The 27154-nt window shown below is 44.4% G+C and overlaps 1 protein-coding gene across 3 annotated transcripts in view; it reads left to right on the forward strand.

Annotated features, from left to right (window-relative positions):
- LOC146801870 (high affinity choline transporter 1-like) overlaps window positions 1–27154 on the forward strand; it is a 275265-nt gene that overhangs the window by 247322 nt on the left and 789 nt on the right. For all 3 annotated transcript variants that reach the window (XM_085621396.1, XM_085621397.1, XM_085621398.1), the window contains 3 exons: window positions 6861–7004; window positions 10754–10905; window positions 24328–24547. In XM_085621396.1, coding sequence (XP_085477522.1) covers window positions 6861–7004; window positions 10754–10905; window positions 24328–24547 — 516 coding nt within the window. The remainder of the gene's footprint in view (window positions 1–6860; window positions 7005–10753; window positions 10906–24327; window positions 24548–27154) is intronic.

Consider the following 27154-nt stretch of genomic DNA (forward strand, 5'->3'; position numbering starts at 1 on the left):
AGTTCTAACCTAATAGCTTGGAATGAGAACTATGAATGGAAATTACAAAATTTGCGCAAAATCTGGCCTTCTATTTTATCAAGGAAACACCATTTCCTACTTGGGTAGATTCAATAGCATATACTAGTGTAGGGGGGACTTTCCCTTTAAAAACAGATATCATAAGCAAAAAATGCCGTCGGTCCATTACATTGTAAAATGCACATAGCCCATTTGCATGTGAGGCAGCTTTGGTGGGACAGTGTTCCATGTGTGATTTTTCCATTGTATTGCTATTAATTTCCCGAGGTAGAGATAAGAATCTACAATCTCAACATTCTCTAGGCAAATTCTCCAGGCAAATGTGTCATTATTTCAGTTTTTTGTACTTTTTAAAATCTAAATTTTATTCTTCGAGACGTTTATCTTCAAGAAATGGACCTCCGTATATTTCTGAAGAGACAACAGTTTCTTTTTCAATTCAATAGGAGTTAGGTCGAAGATTGCAATATGGTCTGCGTACATCAGACAGGAGAAAAGACAACCACCTATCTTCAGGGCATCACCCATCTGATGATGAAACTATTTTGGCAGGTCTGCTACATACAAAGAGAAGAGTAGTAGGACCAACAAGAAACCTTGCTTCAGGCCATTTTCTGTAGGTATCACAGTGGATAGGCCTTGATCACCCCCTAATAGCACCTGGCACCACATATGAGAGTGCCGAGCAATAATGAGTGTTAAAAGGGGGGGCAGGCATTCCCATTTTCGTAGTTTTTTCCATAGTGTTGGCCGGTCTCCCAGCCAACACTATGGCCACATAGACATTTGACCCTCAAATTAAAACATACTTCTCTGCTATCAATTTCAACATACAGATATTAACCAAAATGCAGTGTTTTTTTCTAAATCCTGCTTGTTCAATGGGAAGAATTTTCTTCTCCACCACATAGTGATCCAAAATACTATGTGCAAATACTTTCCCTAACGCATCTAATAAAGCTATTTGACAGTAATTGCCTGGAACGTGCCAGGACCCTGTTTAAAGAGTGGAATTAGAATACTACCAAACCAAGAGGGGGGAGTCTTCCCCTGCTGGTAGCAGTAGGAAAAAAGAGGGGTAAGGTAAGTAGCCCACAACATATGCTCTTTTTTAATTATTGACATGAGGATTTCATCAGGACCCATTGCTCCTGAGGCTCTCATTCTCTTAATGAGTCATACAATCCCCCTCCTTAAAGGAGCACAGCAAGGTTCGAGCGATCTAGATAATTAGATTATGAAGGAAGATGTACAAACGGAATCAGAGTCAGCTGAGTAGGGTTCTTCAAGATAAGAACTCCAGACTTCTTCTTTTATGGGAACTGGGAGAGATTTTACCCTAGAACCACAGCTATCCGAAATTATTTCCCAATACCTTTTAGTATTATTCCTTGAGGCCGCCTCTGCAAACTGGACCCAATTATGATCTTCCCTTTCTTGCCTTAGAGAACGTTTTTTGTGCTCTTTTTAGCGAGTTAATGAATTTATTTCGATCGAGAGTGAAATTCTAGAATTGGGCTTGTTGAGTTACCAGTCCTGGTACTTTTAGTTTCGATGCATTGTAATGAGAATGAAACCTAACAGTGTCTTGGTCCAAAAAAAAAGCCTTGTCAGTAAAAGTCTGTTTACGCAAGCCTGGATGATACATTTCAGAACCACACATTAGAGTAATCAGCATTTGTTTTAATTTTCTGGATTATTTCGAAATGTTGGTTTGTGGTTCAAATGGAGCTAAAAGGTTTTTCTTTAAAATTGTCAAGCCCTAGGGCAAGAACAACCTCCACTTGACAGTGCACTTTATTTCTAAATTTGGCAAACCATACTAGGGAGGGTAAAGCCTTACAGGACAGACAACCATATTTTATGAGTTACTTAACAGCTATCACATGGTGTTGCATACTGAGATTTGTGTATATAGCTGAAAGGCTACTGATTTCTTCGGTATATGATACATATTACAGTCTGCAGTCTTTCTTCTATATCATCAAATATTAACGAGTCTGCTTAATGGAACTATAGCCAACCCTAAATTCAAGAAAGTAAAAGTGGACTGTATTTTGTTGGAATGTCATTCCCATGCTGTACTGATTGGAGAAATGTGTGAAATCATCATTAGGAGGTTTATCAAATACATAATCAACTAACAGTGTCTGTCAGCACCTAATTTATTTGTTCAGAAATTAAGAAAGCATTTGCAGCCTGCAGGGAACGGGGGTGGAGGGCTGGTGGGAACACAAAATAAAAAAATAAAAAATAAAAAACACTTATTCCTCACAGTCAAGCTGCCATTCCTCCACCCTTGTCTCTCCGCTTCTCCGGCGAGTCCTGGAAGCACACCGGCTCCCTTAAGCCAATCACAATGCTGAAACACAGCTTTGTGATTAGTCTGAGCGTCGTGGTTTGGCGCTCAGATGGGAACAGGGAGCCTGTGCATGTTGCCCACCAGGCTGTGCATTACAGCCTAGTGGGGAACATGCAAAGTGTGCATGATTGTTTGGCCGGCCCAAGACAGCTGGCCAAACCGTCAAGTGCACTTGGAGAGTGCAAACCACTCCTCACCCTGAGCCATCAGCCCGCCCTGCCCGAACCCAGTCCCGAACCTATGAAAAATAAAATGATAATAACAACGTTATTACTATTTTGTTTTTCCTGCTCTGAAAGCAGTGGGGCGACGCTCCTCTGCCTTAGAGGAGGAGCCTCCCCTGGAAAAAAGCAAGACTTATTTTCATTACGCCAAAGTGCAGCTGCACAGAAAACTTATTAATTTCAAAAACCTAAGCAGATTCCAAAAGGCACCGACCTGTCTCTCTTTGCCCTTTTCTATGCAGAGCTAATGTCAATATACTGAGATTTGTGTATATAGCTGAAAGGCTACTGATTTCTTCGGTATATGATACATATTACAGTCTGCAGTCTTTCTTCTATATCATCAAATATTAACGAGTCTGCTTAATGGAACTATAGCCAACCCTAAATTCAAGAAAGTAAAAGTGGACTGTATTTTGTTGGAATGTCATTCCCATGCTGTACTGATTGGAGAAATGTGTGAAATCATCATTAGGAGGTTTATCAAATACATAATCAACTAACAGTGTCTGTCAGCACCTAATTTATTTGTTCAGAAATTAAGAAAGCATTTGCAGCCTGCAGGGAACGGGGGTGGAGGGCTGGTGGGAACACAAAATAAAAAAATAAAAAATAAAAAACACTTATTCCTCACAGTCAAGCTGCCATTCCTCCACCCTTGTCTCTCCGCTTCTCCGGCGAGTCCTGGAAGCACACCGGCTCCCTTAAGCCAATCACAATGCTGAAACACAGCTTTGTGATTAGTCTGAGCGTCGTGGTTTGGCGCTCAGATGGGAACAGGGAGCCTGTGCATGTTGCCCACCAGGCTGTGCATTACAGCCTAGTGGGGAACATGCAAAGTGTGCATGATTGTTTGGCCGGCCCAAGACAGCTGGCCAAACCGTCAAGTGCACTTGGAGAGTGCAAACCACTCCTCACCCTGAGCCATCAGCCCGCCCTGCCCGAACCCAGTCCCGAACCTATGAAAAATAAAATGATAATAACAACGTTATTACTATTTTGTTGTTCCTGCTCTGAAAGCAGTGGGGCGACACTCCTCTGCCTTAGAGGAGGAGCCTCCCCTGGAAAAAAGCAAGACTTATTTTCATTACGCCAAAGTGCAGCTGCACAGAAAACTTATTAATTTCAAAAACCTAAGCAGATTCCAAAAGGCACCGACCTGTCTCTCTTTGCCCTTTTCTATGCAGAGCTAATGTCAATATACTGGCCAGTTGGTAACACAGGGCACCCGAGCTTCAGGGGGCCACCTCAGCACAGTACTCTGGCTGGAGAGTTCCTGATTGAGTCCCGGGGGAACCCTCGATGTTCCTTGCAGGGGGGCCCTCAAGTTTTGTTACACCAGTGGGTCTGGCTTTATTTATATTATTATATCTTTTGTTACCATGTAATATAATTCATCGAGTAACTGCCAGACCCTGAACTAGAATAGGTTACTTGTGCCTGACAAAAGAAAAACACTACTGTTACAAAGACGCCTGGAACAGGTAGGTGAAGTTCAAGTTATCTCTTTTATTACGGTCTCCACTCTGGAACCTCTAACACGTCACTGTCAAGGCACAGCTCACAAACTCTGCCAGTCAGGCTGCACTTGTCAACATTCCAAGGTAGCCTCTGGCTCAACTGTAGGAACATTCCAAAGGGTAGAATGAGGAAAGGGGGCACAGAGAGAGAGAGGGAGAGACCAAAGAAGGTACATGGAAATACAATAGTGCAAATAGTAAAAGTGGGTGAATTATAACACATCTTCCCCCCATAAAACAATGAAAGAGAGAAAAATAATTCTATTGCATAACAAAGTCTTTATGCCATTTGAGTGAAACAGTAGGCCTTCTGGTACAGCTCCTAGGAGGAGTGACAGAGTCTTCGGGTCCCCCAGATGTTAGGGAGTTTTCATGAGTGGTGTTCTCTGGGATCGGGCATATCGCCAAATGGTCCATGCTCCAGTTTTGCCCATTCTCTAGAACCACAGTATTGTTTTTGATCTCTACTATTCTTCTGGGTTCATAGAAGTTCGATTCATGATCACCTGCGAGAGTGGGTTTTTTCACAGTAACCCAATCTCCTACAGACCATTTTTGTTCCAAGCTTATGATCATATCGGTCTTTGTAGTTGGCTTGATGGGAAGCTATTTTAGGTTTGGCCTTGTCAAAAGAGTGTGCAGTTACCTCTCAACCCCCTATCCAGGTAGGAAAGAATTTTGTACTGGGTTTACTTCTCCTGAGCGATGAGAAAGGGGATATCCCAGTGACCAAGTTGGGGGTGGTGTGGTATGCCCAGATCATATCTTGAATTGAGCGTTCAACAGATAGGTTGTTGATGCAAGCTAGCTGTATGTTCTCCTTTACCATTCTGTTAACTCTTTCGACTAAGCCGTTTGCACGAGGACAGTACAGAGCTGTTTTTAAGTGGGTTATGGCTAAGCTGGTCAGGAAGTTGGACATGGCTGACGAGGTGAATTGTACACCGTTGTCCGTGACCAGGGTGGCTGGAATGCCTTCAGTGGTGAAAGTGTCTCGCAAAACATTGACCAGGGATTCAGTAGTTGTTTGGTGTACCATTTTAATGACTACCCAGTGAGAGTGAAAATCCGTCATAACAAATGCAAATCTTTTGGTGACACCTCTCTTATTGATAGGCCCGACAATGTCCAGTGCCAGTTTTTCCCATGGTTTGTCCGGAATGGAAACTGGGGAAAGAGGTGCCATCTGGGTTAGTTTAGTTTTATCACTGTTGGCGCATATGGTGCAGTTCTTGACTTTGGTCTCAACCATAGAGTCCATGTTGGGGAACCAATAGTGCTCTCTGAGTCTATTTTTTGTAAGGCTTCTCCATAGGTGGCCCTCATGAACCAAGTCTATTGTATTTTGTCTTTCAAATCTTCCGGGGAGATGATTTTGTTATTTCTCCATTGTTCAAGTTGATCTCGTGTCTTACTTCCCAGAATTTGTCTAGGTCTTGGCTGACACTTTTACGCGAAGCTGGCCAACCTTGAATAGTACACTCTTTAAGACAGGAAAGTGTGGCAACTTGGGTCATGCACTCGAACCATTCATCTTGCTTTATTGTGGAGGAGTGGACCAGTAAAATGGGAAATTCATCTGTTTCAAAGTTTTCCGAAAGATCTAATGGTGCCCTCGAAAGGAAGTCAGCTGCGGTGTTGAGGTCGCCCGCGACATATTCAAGTTTAAAAACGAAGCTTTCCAGGCCTAATACCCATCTAGCTACCCTAGGTGTACTGTTAGCTGAGCCTCTGGAACTGAACATGTAAATAAGGGTCTTGTGATCGGTGCGAACAGTGAACTTTATCCCCCACAGGTAGAATTTAAAATGTTTAATCACCCAAAAGCAGGCCAAGGCTACCCTCTCTACAACGGAATAGTTCCTTTCTGAATTGTTGAGGGTGCGGGAAGCGAAAGCAACAATGCGTTCTCTCCCACCGATGACTTGAGAGAGGGTTGCTCCTAGGCTTTTATTGCTGGCGTCGGTGGTTAGAATGGTTTTCCTGGAAGGGTCGAAAGTGCATAAGTGAGGGGCATTTAAAATGCTTCTTTTAATGTTGTCAAAGGCTGCCTGGTGCACCTCTAGCTATTTGAAGGGAGTATGGTTTTTGGTGAGCTCCCTAAGATTGTTTGAAATATCAGAAAAGTTCTTAACATATTTGGCCATGTATTCTGCAAGACCCAGGAAGGATAATAATTTTTGCTTGGTGGTGGGTGCATTAGCTTTTTCGACAGCATCAAGGAGGCTTAATTTGGGTTTAAATCAATCCCTGGATATAGTGTGCCCAAGGTAATAAACAGATCCCACCCTTGTCGCCAGTGTTAGAAAGACGCCTGGAACAGGTAGGTGAAGTTCAAGTTACTCTTTTATTACGGCCTCCACTCTAGAACCTTTAACACGTCGCTGTTAAGGCACAGCTCACGAACTCTGAGGGTCAGGCTGCACTTGTCAACATTTCAAGGCAGCCTCTGTCTCAACTGTTGGAACATTCCAAAGGGTAGAATGAGGAAAGGGGGCACATAGAGAGAGAGGGAGAGACCAAAGAAGGTACATGGAAATACAATAGTGAAAATAGTAAAAGTGGGTGAATTATAACAACTACCTAAATGAATGCTTGGAAAATCTCAAAACATTGACAATGTAGGTATTCACTGGGACCAACATGTACCTTTCTTACCAATAGGAATATTCTCTTTGATTTCCAGTGATTTATGACTGCATTACCTGATTACTTTGTGTATTTTAAATGCAGTGGACTTGTGTCCCGTTCGCCCTGATGAACCCAGCCACTGAAAACATTGCTTACACTGCGGTTCATGAGTTATATCAAGCCCCTTGGATTGGCAAGCTTGACCCTGACTATATTGCAAGATGGATGGATGACCTTGTCTATCTGGTAAGATAATGGTCCTCATCATGAGTTTCATTTGGAATTGTTTTTTATGTTTTCTATTTAATTTTAAGTGAACTAATTCTATTGGCTGTTATTTTGCCGCCCCAGGAACTGGCTGCTCATGTATATGATTGTCCTCTGTGTTGGAAGCTATTGTATAAATATTGGTTTATCTGTTTGATTTGAGCTTGGCGAAGTGGACATCAAAATTACTTCTCGTCCCTTAATAGATATATAAAGGTATAAGATATATAAGTATGTACCTCTGAGCATGACCATATCTTTTATTCTCTTTTTATAATGTCATCCCTATTTTTTCTATAAATCAACTTTATTGGTTTTATTGAGAAACAAAAGCTATAAAGGATCCAGTAACAACAGTATCTTAGTTACTATCGGAAATTCAGTTCCGAAGCTGTGCTGTTGAGTGCTGTTGCAATGCTGCATTGTCCAGCTTCACCTTATCCTGGTGGCTTCCGATAAGTGGAGATGTGTTGTGGTTGGATTGTTGAGTGGTCAGGGGTTCTTGGTCTCAAGCCCAAACAACCCTCTGCACAATCAAGGGGCATGGCACAATCCATATCCTTGGGGAATGGAGGGTCATGAGTTCATAAGCTAACTACAAATCCCCCTAAATTCACACTTTAGGATCACCAGGGGCACATTGATGGGGTCAAAGGTCACAGGGTATTCTTATTCTCTGAAGTCCACAACTGCAAACCTATTGCAATCTACTGACCTCTCCCAGGCCAGGGAGTAGGGCTGTGGAAACCTCAAGGCACCCAAGGGTTCTGGAGGTATCCCTGAAGGGGGAATTTGGCCAGATGATAAACCCTGTTGTAGATGGCTGACTGAAGAGCTTTCATGAACCCTAGTATCTGAAGCAATAACCGTCTCACAAGTGAAGAGAGGGAGCAGCACTTCAAGGAGACTGTGGTGAGCCCTTTCTGCTTGATGTGTCTCTGATGACCCCCATGGGCACCTTGAGGTTTCCACAGCCCTTCATTGATTGATTAAGAAGTCTAATATCTTGCTATGAGATTCATATATACTTATGCGGCATTGTCCAAATCTAAGAATTCTTCCTCTTGTGCCACAGGAACTCTTGTGGCCAAATTTACTAAGATTTTACATCAGGATGCATCCCTTTTTTGGTATGTCCAATGCAAAAAAAAAATTATTAACGCAGCGCAAATTGCTACCTTGTATTACCCTGCACCAGGGAAACGTAAAAATGGGTGAGGCATAGGCATTCGCATGCATTCATCGATATATTTTGACACAAACCAAGATTTACTAAAGTCTGTAAACCTAGGTGCGCACCACAATGGTACCTTAGGCTGGTGTAACAAGGAGAAATATTTGTATTTCTCCTCGTTGCTTCCTCTTTGCACATGTACTGCATCCTACAGAGAAGAATACGCTTGTAAGGATAGTTTATGTGCAGGAAGGTATGCATTCCTGCACAAAAACTATCCTGTCATTAACTCAGGTACCTCTGTACCAGGGTTCAAGGGTGCCTGTTTCAGCACTAGGCAGCCTCAGGGGCACCAGTGCAGGGTAAGCACTGAGCAGTGCCATATCTTTGTAAATGTGGGGCAGTTCAGCCTTTTGTCATTCATGCAACACAGCACGACAACTTGCATGAACTGTAAGTAAATCTGGGCCTTAGAATTCAGTACCAGCCCATTCTTAATAAGAGCTTTTGCTTTATCCAACAACGCGACTCTATGAATGCTGTTCTGTATTCCAAATGTTGATCAATCCAAATTCATAGTACTTGGCAAGGAAATTCAAGATCAGTCTTGTGGTCCATCTAGTGAGATCTGGGATTCAGCAACATTGTACCACGATTGGGTAACAAAGACATTTTTGGGCCACGAGGGAAGTTATACCTAGAAACCAAGAGTTTGCCACTGTTTCACTAGTACACTCGACAATTCACGATCAGTTGAGACTTGTAGTTCATTGTCAGAACACTATTGGTATCACAGTCTCCTCACACTCACACAGCTTCAGTGTAGACAGTGCCAACACTCTGTGACGACTGCCAGTCTTACCTTCCCTGAAATAAAGAATGCGGGTAATTAAACACATAGGACATAACGGTACACGTCACATTTTTTAGAATGTTCTGAAGCTTACCAGAAAGCACCTTGATGAACTAGGCACAAGCTCAGTCAGTAGCAGACATATTTAGAGAGAAACCTGGACTGAGAAAAGAACACTAACATTGCACTGAGGGGACCGTTCCTGTCAAGGAAAAATAATGAGTAGTCAATAGATCATTGCCATAAGCGAATTAGGTGGGAAATCAGTAGTCATGTAAAGCCTAAACGTGGCCTGGATTATTATGATAGCTGGAGCAACATTATAGTCTATTGAATGAAACACACTGGATTCTGAACTCAAGTGTTTAAAAGTGCCCCAATACATGATAATATAAACAAGCATTGGCATAGCCAATAGGTCTCGCCTTTGGGACCTTATAAGTGGACTACTGTTAACAACATTTGAAAAAAAAGACACTATATTACACTGCGCTGGCTTGCATATTATTATTATCATTATGAATATTACTACTACTACTATTACTAGAATGTTGTTCTATCTAAATTCTTGCGAACTGGCCTCAGTGATCCCACATGTCTTAAGATCAGTTTTAGGGACCCCACCTGGTGCAGGCATTTCACAGCCTTCCCAGCAGCACGCAAGTTATTTGGAAGCCTTGGAGCTCCCATGCTGCCTCCTCTCATTCTGGTCCTGGTCTTAGTCCATCTTCACTTTCTTAGATGTCAGGCTTTCATTAGACACATTCAAAGTAGCCCATTGGATCAGATAAGGAACTATCTCCCTCAGTACTGAGAACTGGGTCGTCAGGGTGAAATATTCAGGCACAGATGGAAACAGGACTCCCGTATTTCTGCAGTATGCAAGGCGGGAGTCTTCTAGCACAGTAAGCAGGGGAGTCATCCACATTCCCCTTCCTATTGGTAGGTGATCCTAATCCAGTCCCACCTGCCTAAGGTCCACAACCTCTAAATACTCATGCAAAGAAGAGTTTGGAAAGTGGAGCCCTGCTGACACGTGTCCACCAAAGTTGCTGATATTTGCAAGAAATGTGTGTCGACATTTTCATGTTTAGTTTCTGAGAACATCAGATCATTCCCTGAAATAATTATTTTTGTAAGACAGAATCCTAGTCATTCAAAGGGAAATATGATATGTCCGGAAATCCCACTATTTTCAGATGTATTTTATCAAATTAGGGCTGCTATTGGTGGTGATGAGCATATATTACACTCAGGCCTATGAATGACTACATTGAAACATATTGCTATGTGGGAAGGTGCTAAAACTCTAAGTACAACATCAGTGAAATTGATCTTCTAGTATAACTTGAGGACGCCAGGTATAAACTTGAGAATGTGCATTTCAGCCAATTGTTCTCCGATATAGTAAATGGATCTACATGGACATGTGTAAATGAAACACAATGAACGTCACATGAAGAGTCTCTCAAACTTCTCAGCCTTCACACCAGCAAGACCACCGTGCGGTGTGTCACAGACGCTCACACTCATAGGCTGTCTTTGGTGAATTGAGTGGGATAAACTTTATGATGTGCACTTACAACACTTACAAAAAGAAAAAAAACCTAAATATGCAAATTCCTTCTTTGTTTCAAATTGCTGGCAGCAGCATGGTCTACAGTAAATAATGTTGTTATTTTGTATGTATAATTGTTTTAGACTCTTGGAAGCATTGCCTGGCAAGTCTACTTTCAAAGAGTCCTTGCTGCTTCCTCCACCTCCCAAGCGCAACTGACGTCCTACATCGCTGGATTCATATGTGCTGTCATGGCCATTCCCTCTGTGCTTATTGGTGCAGTGGCAGCATCCACAGGAAAGTAAAATCACTTATTTAAATGTATTAATATCATATTTATTATTATTACTATTGTCATTATTACTACATGTAGAATGCAACAAGTCTCTTGTCAAACTAGCAAGTCTTATGGTGGAATATGTTTCTTTGCAAAGTCTAAAGGAAAGCCTGGTGGTTCAAAATACTCTAAGCCTGGGATGGAAGTAGGCTCCATATCTCTAAGGCCAGGACAAAAGCATCTCTGCTGGATCATGATCTGGGGAACAACCTTTAATAGATTCTGAGACACTGGATTCAGGAGATTCACACCCCAGTAGTGAAATACAGGCAGGTTCATGCGCACACAGCAACAGAAAGTGAATCACATTAAATGTAATCAACACTTTGAAGTAAACACCAAAATTTAGCACATGTGACAACTCGAAACAGTGACATCTACTAGAAGGAGATCATTACTAAAAAGAAACACCAAGGGGGATATATGAAATCAAATGCAACTAGAGTAATGTTGCAACCAAACAAGTGTACCCTGTGATAAAAAGTTGGATACGCATTTGGGGCTTCATTACGAGTCACTTTGCTGCGCTACCCTGCTTCAAAAGAAAAGGGCACAAATGTGCCGTATCTCTGTGAAATGGCATGTTCCTGTACTCTTCACTGCACTAGCGCTTAGTTGGCTGCCTTGCACCTACAAAGGCACCCTTGTACCATGTTACAAGGGTGTCTGCAATGTAGGAATGATTGACACCTTTCTGCACAAAAACAATCAATGGAGGCATTTTCTTCCTTCTATGTGTACTTTAGAATGCAGCACACATAGAAGGAGGAAAGAGCGAGGAGAAATAAACATATTTCTCCTCGTAACGCCTGCCCTTGGGAGGCATATGCCTTTGACGCATTCCTAGGTTTACAAGTCCTTGTAAATTTGGGAATGCATCGGAATCCATGGGTGTTACGTGGGAACACCCACCGCAAAACCCATTAAATGCCTCTTTGATGTAGAGTATGGAAATGCAGCAACTTGCACTACTTTGCCTTACTTACTCCACATCTACCAGGCCATGAAAAACCACGTAAAGTGGCTTTGCGTGGCCTCATTGATATGGGTCTGTGCTCTGCGCCACTGGTGAATCAAAAAAAGTGATGCACCGGCAGTGTAACGGCTTGTAAATAAGCGCCTTGGTATACAGCCAACAGGCCCAGAACAAAAAGGAAAAAGTACCTCCCCAGGTTTATCAGGGCTTGAGTGGATAGAAGACCATGAAAAAACAAGGTGTGTCAATGGATGTAGAATCGTCACTCATACATCAAACCACGTGAGCAGTTTGATGTCCGGCTTTGAGGTTATCCAAAGGTGCAGAGACAGCTGTTCTCTAAATGACTAGAATGGTTTGGCATCTAGAACAACCCTCAACTTTGAAACAAAGAAGACACAAACCAAGATCCCGAGATTGACATGGCCTCTTTTCACTGTCTGGTGATCCTTCCTCTTTGAGGCCATCAAAGGACACACATCTGGAAAGAGAAGTATCTGCTGAACAAATATCACAATTCTTTGTCCAGATAAGGAAATCTACGCAATGACTCATGTCGTGTGTGGTCACAAAGACTATGCCCCCGTAACTCTCACCAGCCTGTTTCTTCGTTCTGAGTAGCCTCACAGCCCTCTCCTATCTTAGTGGGTGTTGCCCTTCTAGATGTTGCATAGTCTCAATCAAGACACACTCAATAGTGATCTCCAGTTCTCTCTCTGATTTAAAAACTGGACAGCCAATCACCCTCAAGTGACAGACCAATTCTCATTTCCCAAACTTTCAACTGTATCCTGCAGAAAGGTTATTGGGAAAACTTCACAGGACTGAAAATACATTGAATTCTCTGTTTCCTAATATAAGGCTTCTTCATTGTCACTGTTTTCTTGTCAATTATGTGCACTAGAATTCCACTCCTGTGAATCTTAAGATACTTTCCAGTTTACCATCTAGTGACACAAACCTAGCCCAGCCTAAACAAGCCTCAAAATGGTGCTCTTCTTAGTCTCTCGAATTAAGTCATTAGTAAGTTTGCACATTTTGCCATACCTGCCTGCTCAGCCAATTCTGCACCTTCGTTACACAGTCCATGGGGATGAAAGTTGTAGAAACATGTTTCTACATTATAGAAACATGTTGCAACATGTACAAAAAGTTATAGAAAAAACAAAAACTGGCTTTACAATAGAAAGTGCGGTTGCACAACAACTACAGAAAAACGACACAGTGTCTGTGTTTCAAGTCTTTTGCATGCACATGGAAAAATCATAATCTAATTAATTAAATAAATAAAACGACCAAGAAGACAAGTACTCTGAACCTTTTGATTTTGTTTCATAACATCTTGACTTTGATATGATGTGCATCTTGCTTTTGTGTTTATGCTTGTATTGGCTCCATACAGGAAGTTGTGTGAGTAAGTAAGTACATTTTATTGTTTTTGATTAATGACAACCATTACAAAAATACACGTAATAAAATTTATATATTAAGGCAAGTGAAATGCGTTTCTAAAAAAAGTCTCTAATGTAAAAAGCGCCTTTGTTCGGCTTCTTCTGAAGAGGTTCAAATGTCTATGCTCAAAGATTCCAGTTGCGTAAGCTAAAACTTCCTTTTGTGTTTTTTGCATTTGCACAGGGTGCAGCTTTTCCTTGCTTAGATTCTACTAGTAACAGGAATTTTACTAGCTTCCCATTTAGCTGTGGGTCATTGGAGTCGAAGGATGCAATCACTGCCTGTCTCCGAGTTCGAATCCCTCATTCGTTAAAATGCGCTTTGAGTGGTCCTACCCTTTAATTTGGTGCAGGAGCATATTAGATGTTCCATATCCTCACATTCCCACATAGTCTGCATGTGTTTCCACATTTCTCTCTCTGCCAGGGAGGAAGGTGCAGAGTAGCTGGCAGGATTCCTAGCCTGTATTTTAAGAATTGTTCTTTGGTCTTCCTTGAGTACCCCAATTTGAAGAATGCCTGTGGCCCAAGTAGTTTATAGCCGCTCAGTGTTATCCAGGCGTGGCTCCTACAGGCAAAGGAAGCTTTATCTTCAACAAGGGAGATCTTCTTGATTATCTTTTTTACTTCTTGCTTAAATAGCGAATGGGTAGTTTGGGTTTCCCATAGGTCGACTAACCCGGTTGTAACAACTGAATCCTCCAAGTACTTTTTAGCCAGCGAGATGGATGTGCTACAAAGTTCTTGCCAGAGCTAATGGTTCAGTATATTCCAGGGAGAATTCTTGATTTTGTGCCAACACCTAATATAGGAACCTTGCCTTGCAAAATGTTGTTTGGTTAGGCCAAACTCCAATCAAATCTGTGCAGGTGAGACGTCAGATGGGAGGATTAAAATAACTCTATAAGCTCTGGCCATGCTGGTGTCCAGCAGTTTAGCGTCCCTACCCCTCAGTGCTTCGCAAACATATGTAATAGAGGGTGGAATTTTAGCTCGCGCTACCCGGAGCAGAGGGGAAATAATGGGCCCTGTAAGCTTTGTTTTTAACTGCCTTAGTGTTGTCGCTATTGCCATCCCCTTCCTCCTGATAGCCTAAAGTTGATTTGTGAGTTGACCACCCTTGTCGATGAGTACCCCTATGTAATTATTGGCAGGGGTGTTCACAATTGGGAGTCTTTCCAAGTACCAGGAGTGGGACCGTTGATTGCCATTGATTGTCAAGGTTTTTGTTTTATTGATGTTCACTTCTATGTGATTTTCAACTGCATACTTGTGCATTTTGTTGAGTAAACGTTGCAAGCCAACTTGAGTGTGGCTTACCAGGACAACATCATCCGCATACGAGATACTGGAGATGGCTTTGCCACCGAGCCGTGTAGCATGCGCGTTGCAGGTGCCAAGGACTGATTTTATATCTGCTGTGTAGAGGTTAAACAGTGTTGGTGCAAGCACACATCCCTGTTTAAGTCCTTTGGTAGTTGGTATACGCCTCGAGAGATGGGTGCCGTTACCTAGTTTTACCTGTATCCTTGTGTTGGCGTGAAGGCGTATTAGGAGGTTCTAAAGAGATGAAGGAATTCCCCAGAGTGCCAATTTCCTCCACAGTCTTGCTCGGTTGACATTGTCGAAGGCTGCCTTGAAGTCGATAAAACAAAAGTGAATCGCCTGTTTGGATAATTTCGCCTTGTCAATAAGCAACGACATAGTTAGTATATTAGTTGATGTTCCGGTGTCTTTGCAAAACCCTGTTTGGTGGGGAGTGGGGGGATTATTTCATTCTTTTTTACCCAGTCTTGGAGCTCTATCAGTAAGGTGCCAGTGAAGTATTTTGCCGCTATGTCTAGTAGTGCAATCAGACGAATTTTTTGGTGAGGTTTTGTCGCCGGCCTTATAAATCAGTGAAATTATGGATCCTTTCCGTGATACAGTAAGGAGCCCGAACTGTTTGATGGTATAACAGAGGGGGGCCAATATTTCTGACCAATACTCCGGATCTTGTTTGAAGAGAACTGGTGGAATCCCGTTCGGACCCAGAGCCCCTTCTCTCCTCGCTTTTGAAGTTTGGTTCTTAATTGTTAATATCTCAGTTCCCTTATCCTCTTCCTCTAAATTCCTTGCGGTTAGCGTGGAACTAATGAGTTGGTTATCCAGGATTGCTTGTAATCTAGGTGTTTGATGATTGAAGTGAGATTCTAGAAAGGTTGACCATAAATTCTCTGTGATGTATGATGCGAAGCCTCCCTGTGCCGGTTGTAGAATTGTGTTAATAGTGGACCAGAAGCACGCGCTGTTGTTTGCTTGGGAGTCGTGGTAGAGTTTTGCCCAAAATGCAATTTCGTTGGACCTGTTGATGTCTCACTTGAGTTTTTTGATTTTGGCTTTCCTTAGGCGAATGGTTTAGGTTCTCTCTCCGGGGCAACCCCTTAATGACCTTAGAAGTTTGTTTACAGATTTTTTAAGTAATTTTGAATTGGTCCGCTGTGCACTCGTGGCCCTCCCCACAACCGTTGCATCATTTGGAGGGGAGTATCTGGCTATGGTTGAAAAGGAACTTGCAAGCGATGCTGTAAAAGTTTCCCATGTCCTAATCGGGATGTCGGTGGAGTTACTGTAATCGTGTAGCAGTGTTTTCGCAGCCAGGAGAACCTCCTCAGAGTTTGCTAGGGATGACTTGATTCTTTTTAAGTTTATTTTTTGGTATGAATGTCTGCCGACAGGATTAAGCATCAGTTTGTGTGAAAATGCTTGGATTGAAACTTCCGGGGGCCGATGATCACTGTCCCCTTTATCTCCTAAGTGGAAATCTGATACGTGTTGAAAAAATGAAAGGGAAACTAGAGTGTAGTCTATGGTGGAGTTTGCAGTTTCCCAGTAGAATGAGGCGGCGGTGGGGGAGTCGTCAATGAATCTTCCATTTAGTGCCCTTAGGTTGATGTGCTCCAGGTCTGCTAGCATTGTTTGATGATGTGCCTAAGATTTGTTGGATTCGATCCACGGAGAGGATAGGGTTGGAAATGTTGTGCAAACTTATGATTTAGAGAAAATATTCGATTAAAGTTTTTGACTCTTGTTTTTTCCGTTTCTGGTTTATGTATGTGTTGGCCAATAGCACCTCATCCTTAGAGCCGTTGAGGTTTAGGTGGATCTTGACTGAGTTTACTGATGGTAGTGAGGATAGAATTTCTTGTGCACTCTCAAATTTTGTTATGGCAATGTAGGTGGCTAGGCCCCCTGATAAATGACGATATTTGTATTTCCTCAGTCTTGAGTGTAGAAGCAAATCTACCCCCGTAGTTGGTGTGGGTCCACTAACCACGTTTCGTGCAGGAGGACAATATCAAAGGTTTTTAAATATGCAAGGAATTCAGCATCGGCTAACTTGCTGTTCAGCCCATTGATGTTCCATGAGCATAGTCTCAGGGTTGTTTTGTCGTGGTTTTCCTGGTTTTTGTGTGAGATGGTTTGTCATTGTGAAGGTCCGGCAGTGTTAATAGTTCTAAGAATCTGGGAGTTAACGGGCAACGTGAGGTGATAATGGCCTGTTTGTGTACCCACTGCCTGCTCCCTATGGGGTGACCGGCTTAGAGCTCCCCTGAGCACCGAGGATGTTTTTTCTCTGTTGCTGTTAGTTCCCTGCCACTTGGTGGCAAGTAGTGGGAGTGGGAATCCAAAATTGTAATGCGGCGAGGCTCGTATGCCCCATGATTTGAAGATTTGCCATTCGTTCAGAACTTTGTTTGCAATTTGGATTGAACCTTAGGTGGCCTTAGTGGATTCCCTACCCAGGGCCCAGTCTGCCTTTATACATTCGATAGAAGGTAGACCTGTTGTATTGATGTCTCTTAAGGTTGGTATTGTAGCTAATGGTTGGAGAATATTCCCTCTGTTCAGGGTGTCGCAGATCCCTTTGGAGTCGTACTCTGGGGTGAAGAGAGTAATGCTAGAATCTGTTGGCTGCCAGGCTGGGGGGGGGCTCTGGAAGGGTATTCCCCTGGGTAGTTTTGACCACAGGGATAAGAGTGCTGCCAGATTGGCCCTTTGCAATTATTGGACTTTGGGCTTTCTCAACGCTGAATACCCAGGGAGCCTTCTGAACCGGGTTCTGTGCTCCTGTTTTGGTGTTGTGATGAGGGAAGGCCCGAGTACCCAGCCATCGTTCTTAATGTCCCATGCAACATTCCCTGTACCTTCACTGGGGCTATGTTGTCACCAGCGTTTTCACTTTTCGCTACCCTTGTCACTGTAGTTGATGCCTGGGCAGTACTGTGCTCTGTGACCTCATTTACCGTGATGGTTGTGTTGTGGTGAAGGCTCTGTGGTTGTGATGGAAGTGAATTGGGAATTGCCTTGTCCCATGGATTGGCCCCGCATTCTGTCAGGTTTTTATATGGTGCCTTGCCTGATTGAGTTCCTGCATGAGAAGTGTCCCCCTTTCTTCTGTCACTGGTAGGAGTCGGCTATAGTTGTTGTCTTGCTGATTCTGTATGACTGAATTTTTTTGGGTAACTAGAGTACCAGTTAGACTGCCCAGAGCCATCATGTGAGCCCCGAAGGGAGCTATTGCAGGTTGATCCGCATTCTGAATATCCGCATCCAGAGTTTCCTTTGGCTGGTTTGTTGTTTCATGTGCTGTTTTTTCATGTGCAGTTATCACCTGTGGTTGTTTTTCAGTGTCAAAGAGAGGATATACTGCTGTGTGGCTGGAGATTGTTGTTTTACTGTGGCCTTTCCTCGAAGTTGGCGTTGTTGCTTAGAGTTTTGAGCCGTAGTTAGTTCCTTTTGTGGCTGATGTGTCCAAGTGACCAGGCTGACCTCTGGGCAGCTCGCTGGATTTGAGGCGGTTGGGTTTTTTAACAATGAGATCCTTTATGGTTAATTTCTTGGGTGCTGCTTTTTCAAGGTTAGCAATGTCTTTTTTGTTATTTGGTTCCTTTGGTAAACCCTCTAAAAGTGTGGACACAATTGAGGGAAGTGAAGACAGTTTGTCGATGATAGGTCCGCAGCTACAGCTCAATTTGGCCTCCTGTTGAGCTCTGCTGATTAGTGAGTTTAATTGCCCCAGTTTTTCATCTATCCCCCCTACAAAGAGAGCCAGGGTATAGATTAGTGTCAATTGCAGGTCCATTTTGTCGGACTGGTAATGCAGAGCATCAACAGTTCTTTGCATAGTGTTTAGTAGAGTATCCCAGGTGTTGGAGGCTTGGCTTGAGGCTTGGCTTGACGAGTCCGTGGTGTGGATTGTGGTTCTGTGACAAGTAGAGGGTGTGCTCTTGGCTACTTTGTGGGCCTTTCCTGGTTCAGTGCCAATACTGCCCATGTGCGGGGTGGTTTTTCTGGAGTGTCCAAAGTATAGGACTCCGTACAAAAATAAACCTAGGCCGGCCCACTCCTGGGACCCTAGGTAAGAGAGGGCATCATGCACACCACCCGGGTTTCTGGGGTTGCTACCGCCCCCCCCCATAGTGACTTCCGAGAGGGCCTTTACAGCCTTATTTACTTCTAACTGGGGGGGCCGGTCTGGAGAGAGTTTTTGTGTGTGTAGTGCGGGTGACAGATTCAGTTATGGTTCACCTGAGATGTCATGCACTGGACCTGTCTCCATACAGTCAGATCCTGCTTCTGTTTGTACTTTTGTACTTTTTGGATTTCTATGCACTTATTTGAGCCATAAGCTGTGATTCCCAAGTGGATGGAAGCTTGGGGTGTTGCCCCATCCCTGCTCTTGCTGGATTGGGTAGTTAGATGAGTCGGAGGGACTAGCCCGTGGGTCGGCTGCCTGGAAGATGAAGAGGGGGAAACTTGGGCGGCACGGAGTGGAGAATTAACTCGCTCTTCCTCTTCCTCCGCTCTCATATGTGGAGCGGTATTGCTGCGTTTAGCAGGTTTCCAGGTCTTTTCCGGTGGTTGTGGGGCAGGCACAGGTAGGTCCACGGGTGATAAAGCACTGGATTGTGCAGCAGCTGGTTCGGTTATTGGCTGTAGAGGGAGAAGTGGGTTCTGAAGGCCTTGGATTTCGCAGCTGGAAGAAAATATGGAGGAGGTTGCGTCTTTGAGGAAATAGAATTTTTAATACATTTTTGGTTGGAAGAGATATGGTGTAGACCTACCCCCGGGAGAACTCCTGTCTCCAAGCGACCCTGGTAGCTGCAGGACTGGGCCAGAGGGGATTGCCTCCACTTGGTCCTCAGAGGAGGTCGCCAGGTAGGTTTTGGTTGGCCTGGTGTTCCCGTTGCATTTGGATCTCCACGGTGGTGCAAGTTGTTGGCCCCTGTTCCTTCCCGACCTCATGGCAGTGATCTAATGGGCCTTCCCGGACGTGAGGGCTTTAGGGCTATGTGCTCTGTGCCGGTTTTCTATTCCCTTTTTTGTTTTCTGGCAGCCCTGATATGCTTACAATTCGGGTGGCTTGTAGATTAATGTTAGGAGTCAGGTAGCCGATGTGCAAAGTGAGATAGCAGAAAGGTCGAGCTCTTCCTTGTAGTGTCCTTGTGTTTGGGTAGTCACACCTCGATAAGAGTGTAGATGGAGTAGGTGTTGAAGTAGGTGTTATCCGCCAGTTGGCCGGGGTGCTGTGGATGGGGTCAAAGGGAGGGGCAGAGTAATAAGGATCGAGATTGTAAGGTGGGGGGTTTGGGTCAGAGACAGCTGCCCCCCAGAGGCTGCAAAAGACCTGGTTGTTACTCCTTCCCCACTCGCTAAACAGAAAACTCGGACCCCTGCTGTCTACTCCTCCTCCTTGTTCGTGCCCTGGTCACTATGGTGCGTGTCACCCCTCAGTGGGAAAGCCAGAAGGAACCAGGAGGGCTCCTGCGCCCACACAGTTGCACTGTTCCTACAACCGCTGCTCATGACGGGCGTACTCCTGCTGGGTAAAGCTTGAGGAAAGCAGAGGCGGAAAAGTCTACACAGGCCCTTGATGCGATAAACTGAAAGGTGACTGAAAGGGGGTGGGGGGGCGGGCTCCCTGAGATACCTGTGGCACCCCTGAATGCAACGGGCCCCCAGCAGATGCCCGCAGGCAGAGGCCCACAAGCCGCACCTGACGCTGGCCAAGCCGCTTCCGTGGCACCCCTGGGGCTCCTCTCTCCCTTGCAGGCTAGGCTACCACGGCCAGGTGTGTCCTCCACACAAAGCTGCCGCATGCCCCCCGCTGTCCCCGCTGTCTGCCTACCGCGTAGAGCAGAGTTCTTCAAACTTTTTTTCTCTGAGCCCCCCCCCCTAAGCAAAATGTTTTAATGTCAAGCCCCCCCCCTCCAAAACTTTACGGCAAGGATTGGGTGAGAGGGAGGGAAAGGGCTGGGCGTAGGGGGCATGAATTATGAAATCATTACAGGAGTACTTTTTCGATAGCTCATGAACCACACTAAATATGAGACTTTGAAAACAGCAAATGAATCAAACACAACCAGTTATTGACCCCAAAATACTGCCCCCTATAATTGAGGTGTTGTGAACCCCTCGCACTACTGGACCTCAAAGCAACTACTCTTGCTGTACAAATGATGACTTGAGTCCTGAGTAGCAGGCTATCTCCTCTGCCTCTTATACCCCTTCGCCACTATGCCGGACCATCACTCTAATCTTAAAACAGGCCCTTTCAGGAAAAAAAGAGCTCCCACATGTGGTCTTCCTTTATCTGCAATGGTGCCCTTGGTCCTAATGTTACAAAATAAGCTCCCATGCACCATTTTTAATGTGAAACAGTCATAATTGTGTTTTAGAGGGCCCCTATGACCCCTGGGCCCCAGTGCGGCTGAACCTGCTTCACTAATGTTATCTACTGCCTTGCAAAGAGGGCAGCCTCCTCTGCCGTTTGTTAAAACATGGACTCCTATCTAGCCACACACCGTTCTCTGCCATCTCTCTGAGGCCAAACAAAGGTGTATCCACTGCATTATTTTTCCCCTGCTCTGGGCTATTGCACTGAGGCCCAAATCAACACTGACAAGTGTACAGTGGGCCCTAATGCTAAGAAGGAAGTATAGTAAACAGCCATAATTAAGGTTCAGCTGGCTCCTCATACCTCTGGCTCCTGGTGCCACTGTACCTGCAGTACCAGTGATTCTTTCTGCACCTTTATGTTAAAAAGCAGCAAGGGTAACCTGGGCTCTGATACTAACAAGAAAAATGGGCACCCACTCCACTTCATGGTAAGATGCCCATAATTGAGCAGCAGTGGCCACTTACACACCTGACAGCATTACCTGCTGCACCAAGAGATGGCCCTTTTTTATATATAAAAAGGCTCCCTTAGATCGTCCTCCTCCTTGGGGTATCTCTCTGAGGAAACGGTCTCTGGCCATTTGTAACCATAAAAATTAAGCCCTCACACAATGCTTTCTCTTCTGGGCCATCTCGTTGAATATATTTATGAATCTCACTCTTTTCCTCTTTTTCCTGGACCATTACTCAGAGGTCCCAGGGGCCAAGAGGACCAGAGCTCTGCATCTGAATGGGACCCTGCTGACTTCCTCCCTGCTACCCTCTGGACTTACTTTTTACAAAAACAACTGCCATTGAATGGTTAGGGCTTGCTTGAAAGCAAGGGTGGGGTGGTAGTGCAAACAGTTAAAGAAGAAACAAGGCTTTTTTTCCCATTTTATATAGTGCGTACTCGACCCGAAGGTATCAGAGCACTTTACATAAGCACCAGTTGCATTACAGAATCACAGGATGTTTGAGCCTCCCGTCAACTCAAACCTTGTTCCCCAGCTTTAAGGTCGGCCAGTATGGCTGTTACACTACATCCTCTTACCAGCCGTTAATTGATTAGTTACTTAATTCCAGGGTCACTGGAATTGTACGCTTCTGAGGCAGAAGCGTTTTCTGCATTGTTATGGATTTATCGCATTTACCACATAACCCATCATCTGTTGCATAATCTGCAGATTTTAACAAAAAAATGTGATTCTAGTTCGAAGGGATCAAAAATTATGTCAAACGTGGCTGGTGATGTGTTCCAGAGCAGTAGAATGCCCTTCATAAAGTTTGATTGGTCATCTTGCAGTTGCTTATTGATACATTTGGGTCTTAAATTAGTACTAATGAGGTATAATATATCACCTGTGTTACCATGACTAAAAATGAAAAAAATTAAATAATGCTAACCACAAAATGAGTCACATTATGCGGCATAATTTACCTTTTCTTCCTGCATAATTTAATCAACCGTGTTGCATAATTTGGTCCTCTCTTACCACATAATTCCAATGGCCCTCGTTAATGCGTTAAAGTGATAATGATTTTTTTAGAGGTATTGTAAGGGTGTTATACTTCAGAAAATGCATACATTAGGTACAGTCTGATCACTTAGTATTAAAGGCTATATTTTGTAGGAAAGTGTTTTTATTTCAAACACTGCATCATTTTGCAGCAGCCTATGTTAGACAGTATGTAATGCAACTTGATTTTATTTTTCAGTGAATCTGTTTGCTCATTATTTTATATACAGTTAGCTGACAGCGAAAAAAACAAAATACTCAGACTAGTTAGTTCTTTTCCTTTAGGCAACTTATTGACACTCCATGACCTCCCTTCACAGCACTCTGGGCTGCGTGTAAATGAAGACAGCCAGGAAATGCAGCAGATAAATAAGGCCGCAGTTCCAGGCCATCTTCATTTACATGTAATTGCAGAGGCATTCGCGCCCCCCTTGGAAACCATCCACGGACCCCCAGGGGGGCGCGCCCCACCGTTTGAAGACCTCTGGCGTAGAGTCTCATTTCTAGGTGCGGGACGGCAGAACAGCAGGTGAAGGCTCTTAGGAGCAGGCACAATGTAGGCACAGAATAGGCACTGGCAGTGCGATTCCCCAGTGCTGCTCGGCTCTTGATCGGCTGCTCAATTGCTCCTGGGCACAGCTGATAAGACGTCTTCCTGGGGTGGGAAACTACGTCGCGGTGCTCCTGCTTTTCACTCACTGCAGCTTGCTGTTGTGGGCTTGGCTCAGTTCACAGCTGCAGGGCTTGCTGGATGCGCTGGCAGACCGGCGAGCAGGATTGCTGGATTAGAGGTCGCAGCTTGTGGCTTGCAGCTATGGGAGTTGCGGAGTACTGTTTTTTGCAATGTTGCGATGTTCGAGACCCAATTCTCACACCGCCGCACCGCTGCTCCACTGCTGCCGCCTCGCTCGCTCTCTGCTCCCTGCTCTGCTCTCTGAAGTTGTGTGGTACCCTGGCAGTGACAGGGTGAATGACCAGTGTATACTGAGAACCTTGCATACATTGGGGCAGATTTACAAGCCCCTTGTGATACTTTTGTGCCACCGTTGCGTCATTTTTGTGATGCAGCAGCGGCATAAATAATGCGGCCAATATCCAACGTGACGCATCTAGGGAGATGCGTCATGTTGTAAAGCCCTGCATCACATTATACCTGCGTCAGGTATAATGTATGCAGGGTTGGCGTTCCCATGCAGGAAAGCCTCGTAGAAGTGACGCAGTGAAATCTACAAGATTTCACTCCACCACTTCTAGGATGCCACTGCGTCAAAACCTTACACCTGCTTGAAGCAGACGTAAAGAGTGACGCAGTACAATAAATATAGGCCTCAACATGCATTGCTGGATTTACGACGTGCTTGCGACACAACTGCAGCAATGCGTGACTTTTGGGTCAACAGATGCATCAATATTTCTGACGCATCTGTCAATCCTTGCGTCATGGTGCGCCGTATTGTAAATATGGCACACCCATGGTGGCGCAAGAGTATCGCAGACTGGCGCAGGGAAACTGACGCATCTCTACGGATGCATCAGTTTCTTGTAAATCTGCCCCACTGTATTTATTGATCATTGTACAAATAATGCACTTACTGGTGTTCCCATGAGTATTCATTGTTGTTGGTGTGTGTTTTATTGGTTCATAATCAACAGGTTTCTTTGTAATGAAGTAGGCCCAAAGAGAAGTTGTTAATGATGCTTCCCAGTTTTGATCTTCTCTTCTTCTCACTTTAGACTGGAATCAGACCAGCTACGGCTTGCCATCCCCTGCAGCAAGAGGAGAATCAAGCATGGTTTTGGCAATTGTTCTGCAGTATCTCTGCCCAACATACGTTTCTGTTGCTGGCTTAGGGGCGATTGCTGCTGCTGTCATGTCTTCTGCAGACTCGTCCCTGTTGTCTGCCAGTTCCATGTTTGCTCACAATATCTACAAGAAAATTTTCAGGCAAAAGGTGAGGAATACATTTGTTATTCATGAGGTATGTCAGTTATGGTTAAGCCACACCAATGTTTTTGTAGATAGTATATACAGCCGGTGTTTTTTTTAGGTTTCGCCTGCGGAGCGCTTGCGCTTTGCTTGCAAAATTTCTTGTAATGAAAAAAAACAAATCTTGAAACGGGCTTACAGCCAGCTCATTACTTACCTTTGCTTACCATTGGCTGGCTCCCACATCACTCTCAGTTCCTGTCTTGCTATTGGTCATCGGCTGCTCATACCCTCCAACTTCCTGCAGGGCTTCAGAGTTTTAGTCCAGGCCTTCGAGATTATACCAACTACTGCTTCCTGTGGCCATTGCCCTTGCCCTGTCCACAGGTTAGGTACTCTTTTTTTAATTTTACACACACCATCTTACAGAGTGCATGTGTCTGGTGTCCTCTCCATGCGTCTGCAGTCACTCCACAGTTTAGTCTCGATCCCATGCCTAACAGCACCCCTGCTTGTCCCCTCCCCCCTTGGACCTCTTACCCAGCAGCAGCAGCAGATTAACCTCCATGCGCCACCTTCTCTCCGTCCTCCCTTCTTCGGGGGCATATCAGCAAGGAACGGAGATGAATAACGGAAAGCGAGCTTAGCGCTTTGTTATTCATCGCCGTCTATCTCTGGAATTTATTGCCCTGGTAGCGCGTTATTAACAAAGCGTTGATCCAGGGCGATAAAAATTCCAGAGATAGCGGGGGAAATCACCGTTTTGCAGGGAACATTGCTGGTTTTCCAGCGATATTCCCTGCAAAAGGACGATAACCTTGCTGATACGACCCTGTGGTCGTATCAGCATAATCCACCCCCTATGTTAGGGATGGGTAAGTCAGGATTTTAGCAGTCGTTAGTTAACTAACGTCTGCTAAAATGCTGGGGCAGCCTTGTAAATATCGCGATGTCCACATCAGCGATATTTGCAAGGCTGTACTGCCCAGTGGCGCCCACTTTGCATCTCATTAGAGATGCAAAGGGAGGCGTCGGGATAAAGGGTGCTAAGATTCGATTATGCATGTTAGCACCCTCTTGTAAATAGGGTGATAGTTTTATCTACGCTTTTTTGGCTTTTAAAGCCAAAAAAGCAGAGATAAAGCCCTTGTTAATATGCCCCGCAGATTCTTAAAGATCATGGTCGCAGCTTTTTCCTCTGCTCATAGTGCAACCCATCCTGTGCAACCCATCCTGCGCCTTGGACTCCACAGCTTCCTGCCGGACAAGCATCTGAGCCGGGGACCCACAGCAACTTGCACTGTGGAGATCCGCTTAGCCAACAGATGCATTGTCTAAAGCAGCCAAAAGAACAGCCCAAGCCTTGGCCGCTCTCAGCGCGGCCTACTAACACCCCCAACTCAGAGCCAGCTCTGGCCCCTATCTCCCAGTCCCTAGTGACTGTCTGCTGTCCTGGTGCTCCCCATGGTGCAGTGCGGACGCCACCTCCTCCACCTCCTCCACCTCCACCGCTGCGCTTCCTGTCTCTTCCTCTTTCCCCTAGTGGCATCCCTCCCTCACAGACTTCCTCTTCCTCCTCTCCCTTAACTCAGTTTGCATGAGGAAATGAGTACACAATTCAGTAAAGAAACCAGAGTATATGTTTTTAGGGAGTCCTTATTAGCATGAGAATTAAGTGCCAGTTTCTGAAATTCTTGGCAGACTTAAGTTTCACTTATCAGGCACCTTGAAATATATACATATTCACTGAAAAAAAACTGAAGGTTAAAGTGACCTTATGGTTAGGTCAAAATTACAGTCACAACATAACCTTTTAATCTTTTTTTTTTTTAAAACACTTGCATTCACCAGGAATTCATGCCCTAAGGTAACTCTAACTCACACCCACGCTACGTCATGCACTGTCTTGTCATTAATGATGTCACTTCAGATGTTGCAGTGATGTTATCAATGATGTTATAGCCATGTCATGAGCTATCTAGTATGTGGGGTGATTAGCTGTGCATGGGCAAGGGCACGAGGTATAGTTACGTTACGGCAAAAATGTAAGACTATTTGTTTTAAAACCACCTCTGACAGCATCACCAATATGCTTACTTCAGCTCTAGGCGTATACCATGTATCGTGCTTTGTAGGTGCTAGTAAAATTCAGTACCATAGCGGAAAGTACACATATCGTCACATTTAGTAGGGCTTCATGACCAAATAAAACTTTGGGGCATATTATCAAGAAACTGCTTTAAAATTATCGCCGCATTAGCGGCAGAAAACTGCCAATAAAGTGGCGATATTGGGCTTGATAATATGCCGCAGGGAATTCCAATAGAAGCCCAGGTTCACACCAGAACATGGGCTTCTATTGGAATTCTCATGGGCATATTATCAAGCCCATTGTCGCCGCTTTAGCAGCAGTTTTCTGCTGCTAAAGCGGCGATAATTTTAACGCAGTTTCTTGATAATATGCCCCTTAGATGGTTAGATAGATAGATGTCTTTTGGTAATTTACATTCCCCAAATGAACTAATGGCCCTAAAACCGTAACAAATGACTTAAAGTTGTACTGTGACCTGTTAACAATCTCAGTAGTACCCAACCGTGCAATCAGCAAGATATATTTGCTGTGCACTGTGAG

This window comes from Triturus cristatus, chromosome 8, assembly GCF_964204655.1.
Source record: "Triturus cristatus chromosome 8, aTriCri1.1, whole genome shotgun sequence".
NCBI lineage: Eukaryota > Metazoa > Chordata > Amphibia > Caudata > Salamandridae > Triturus > Triturus cristatus.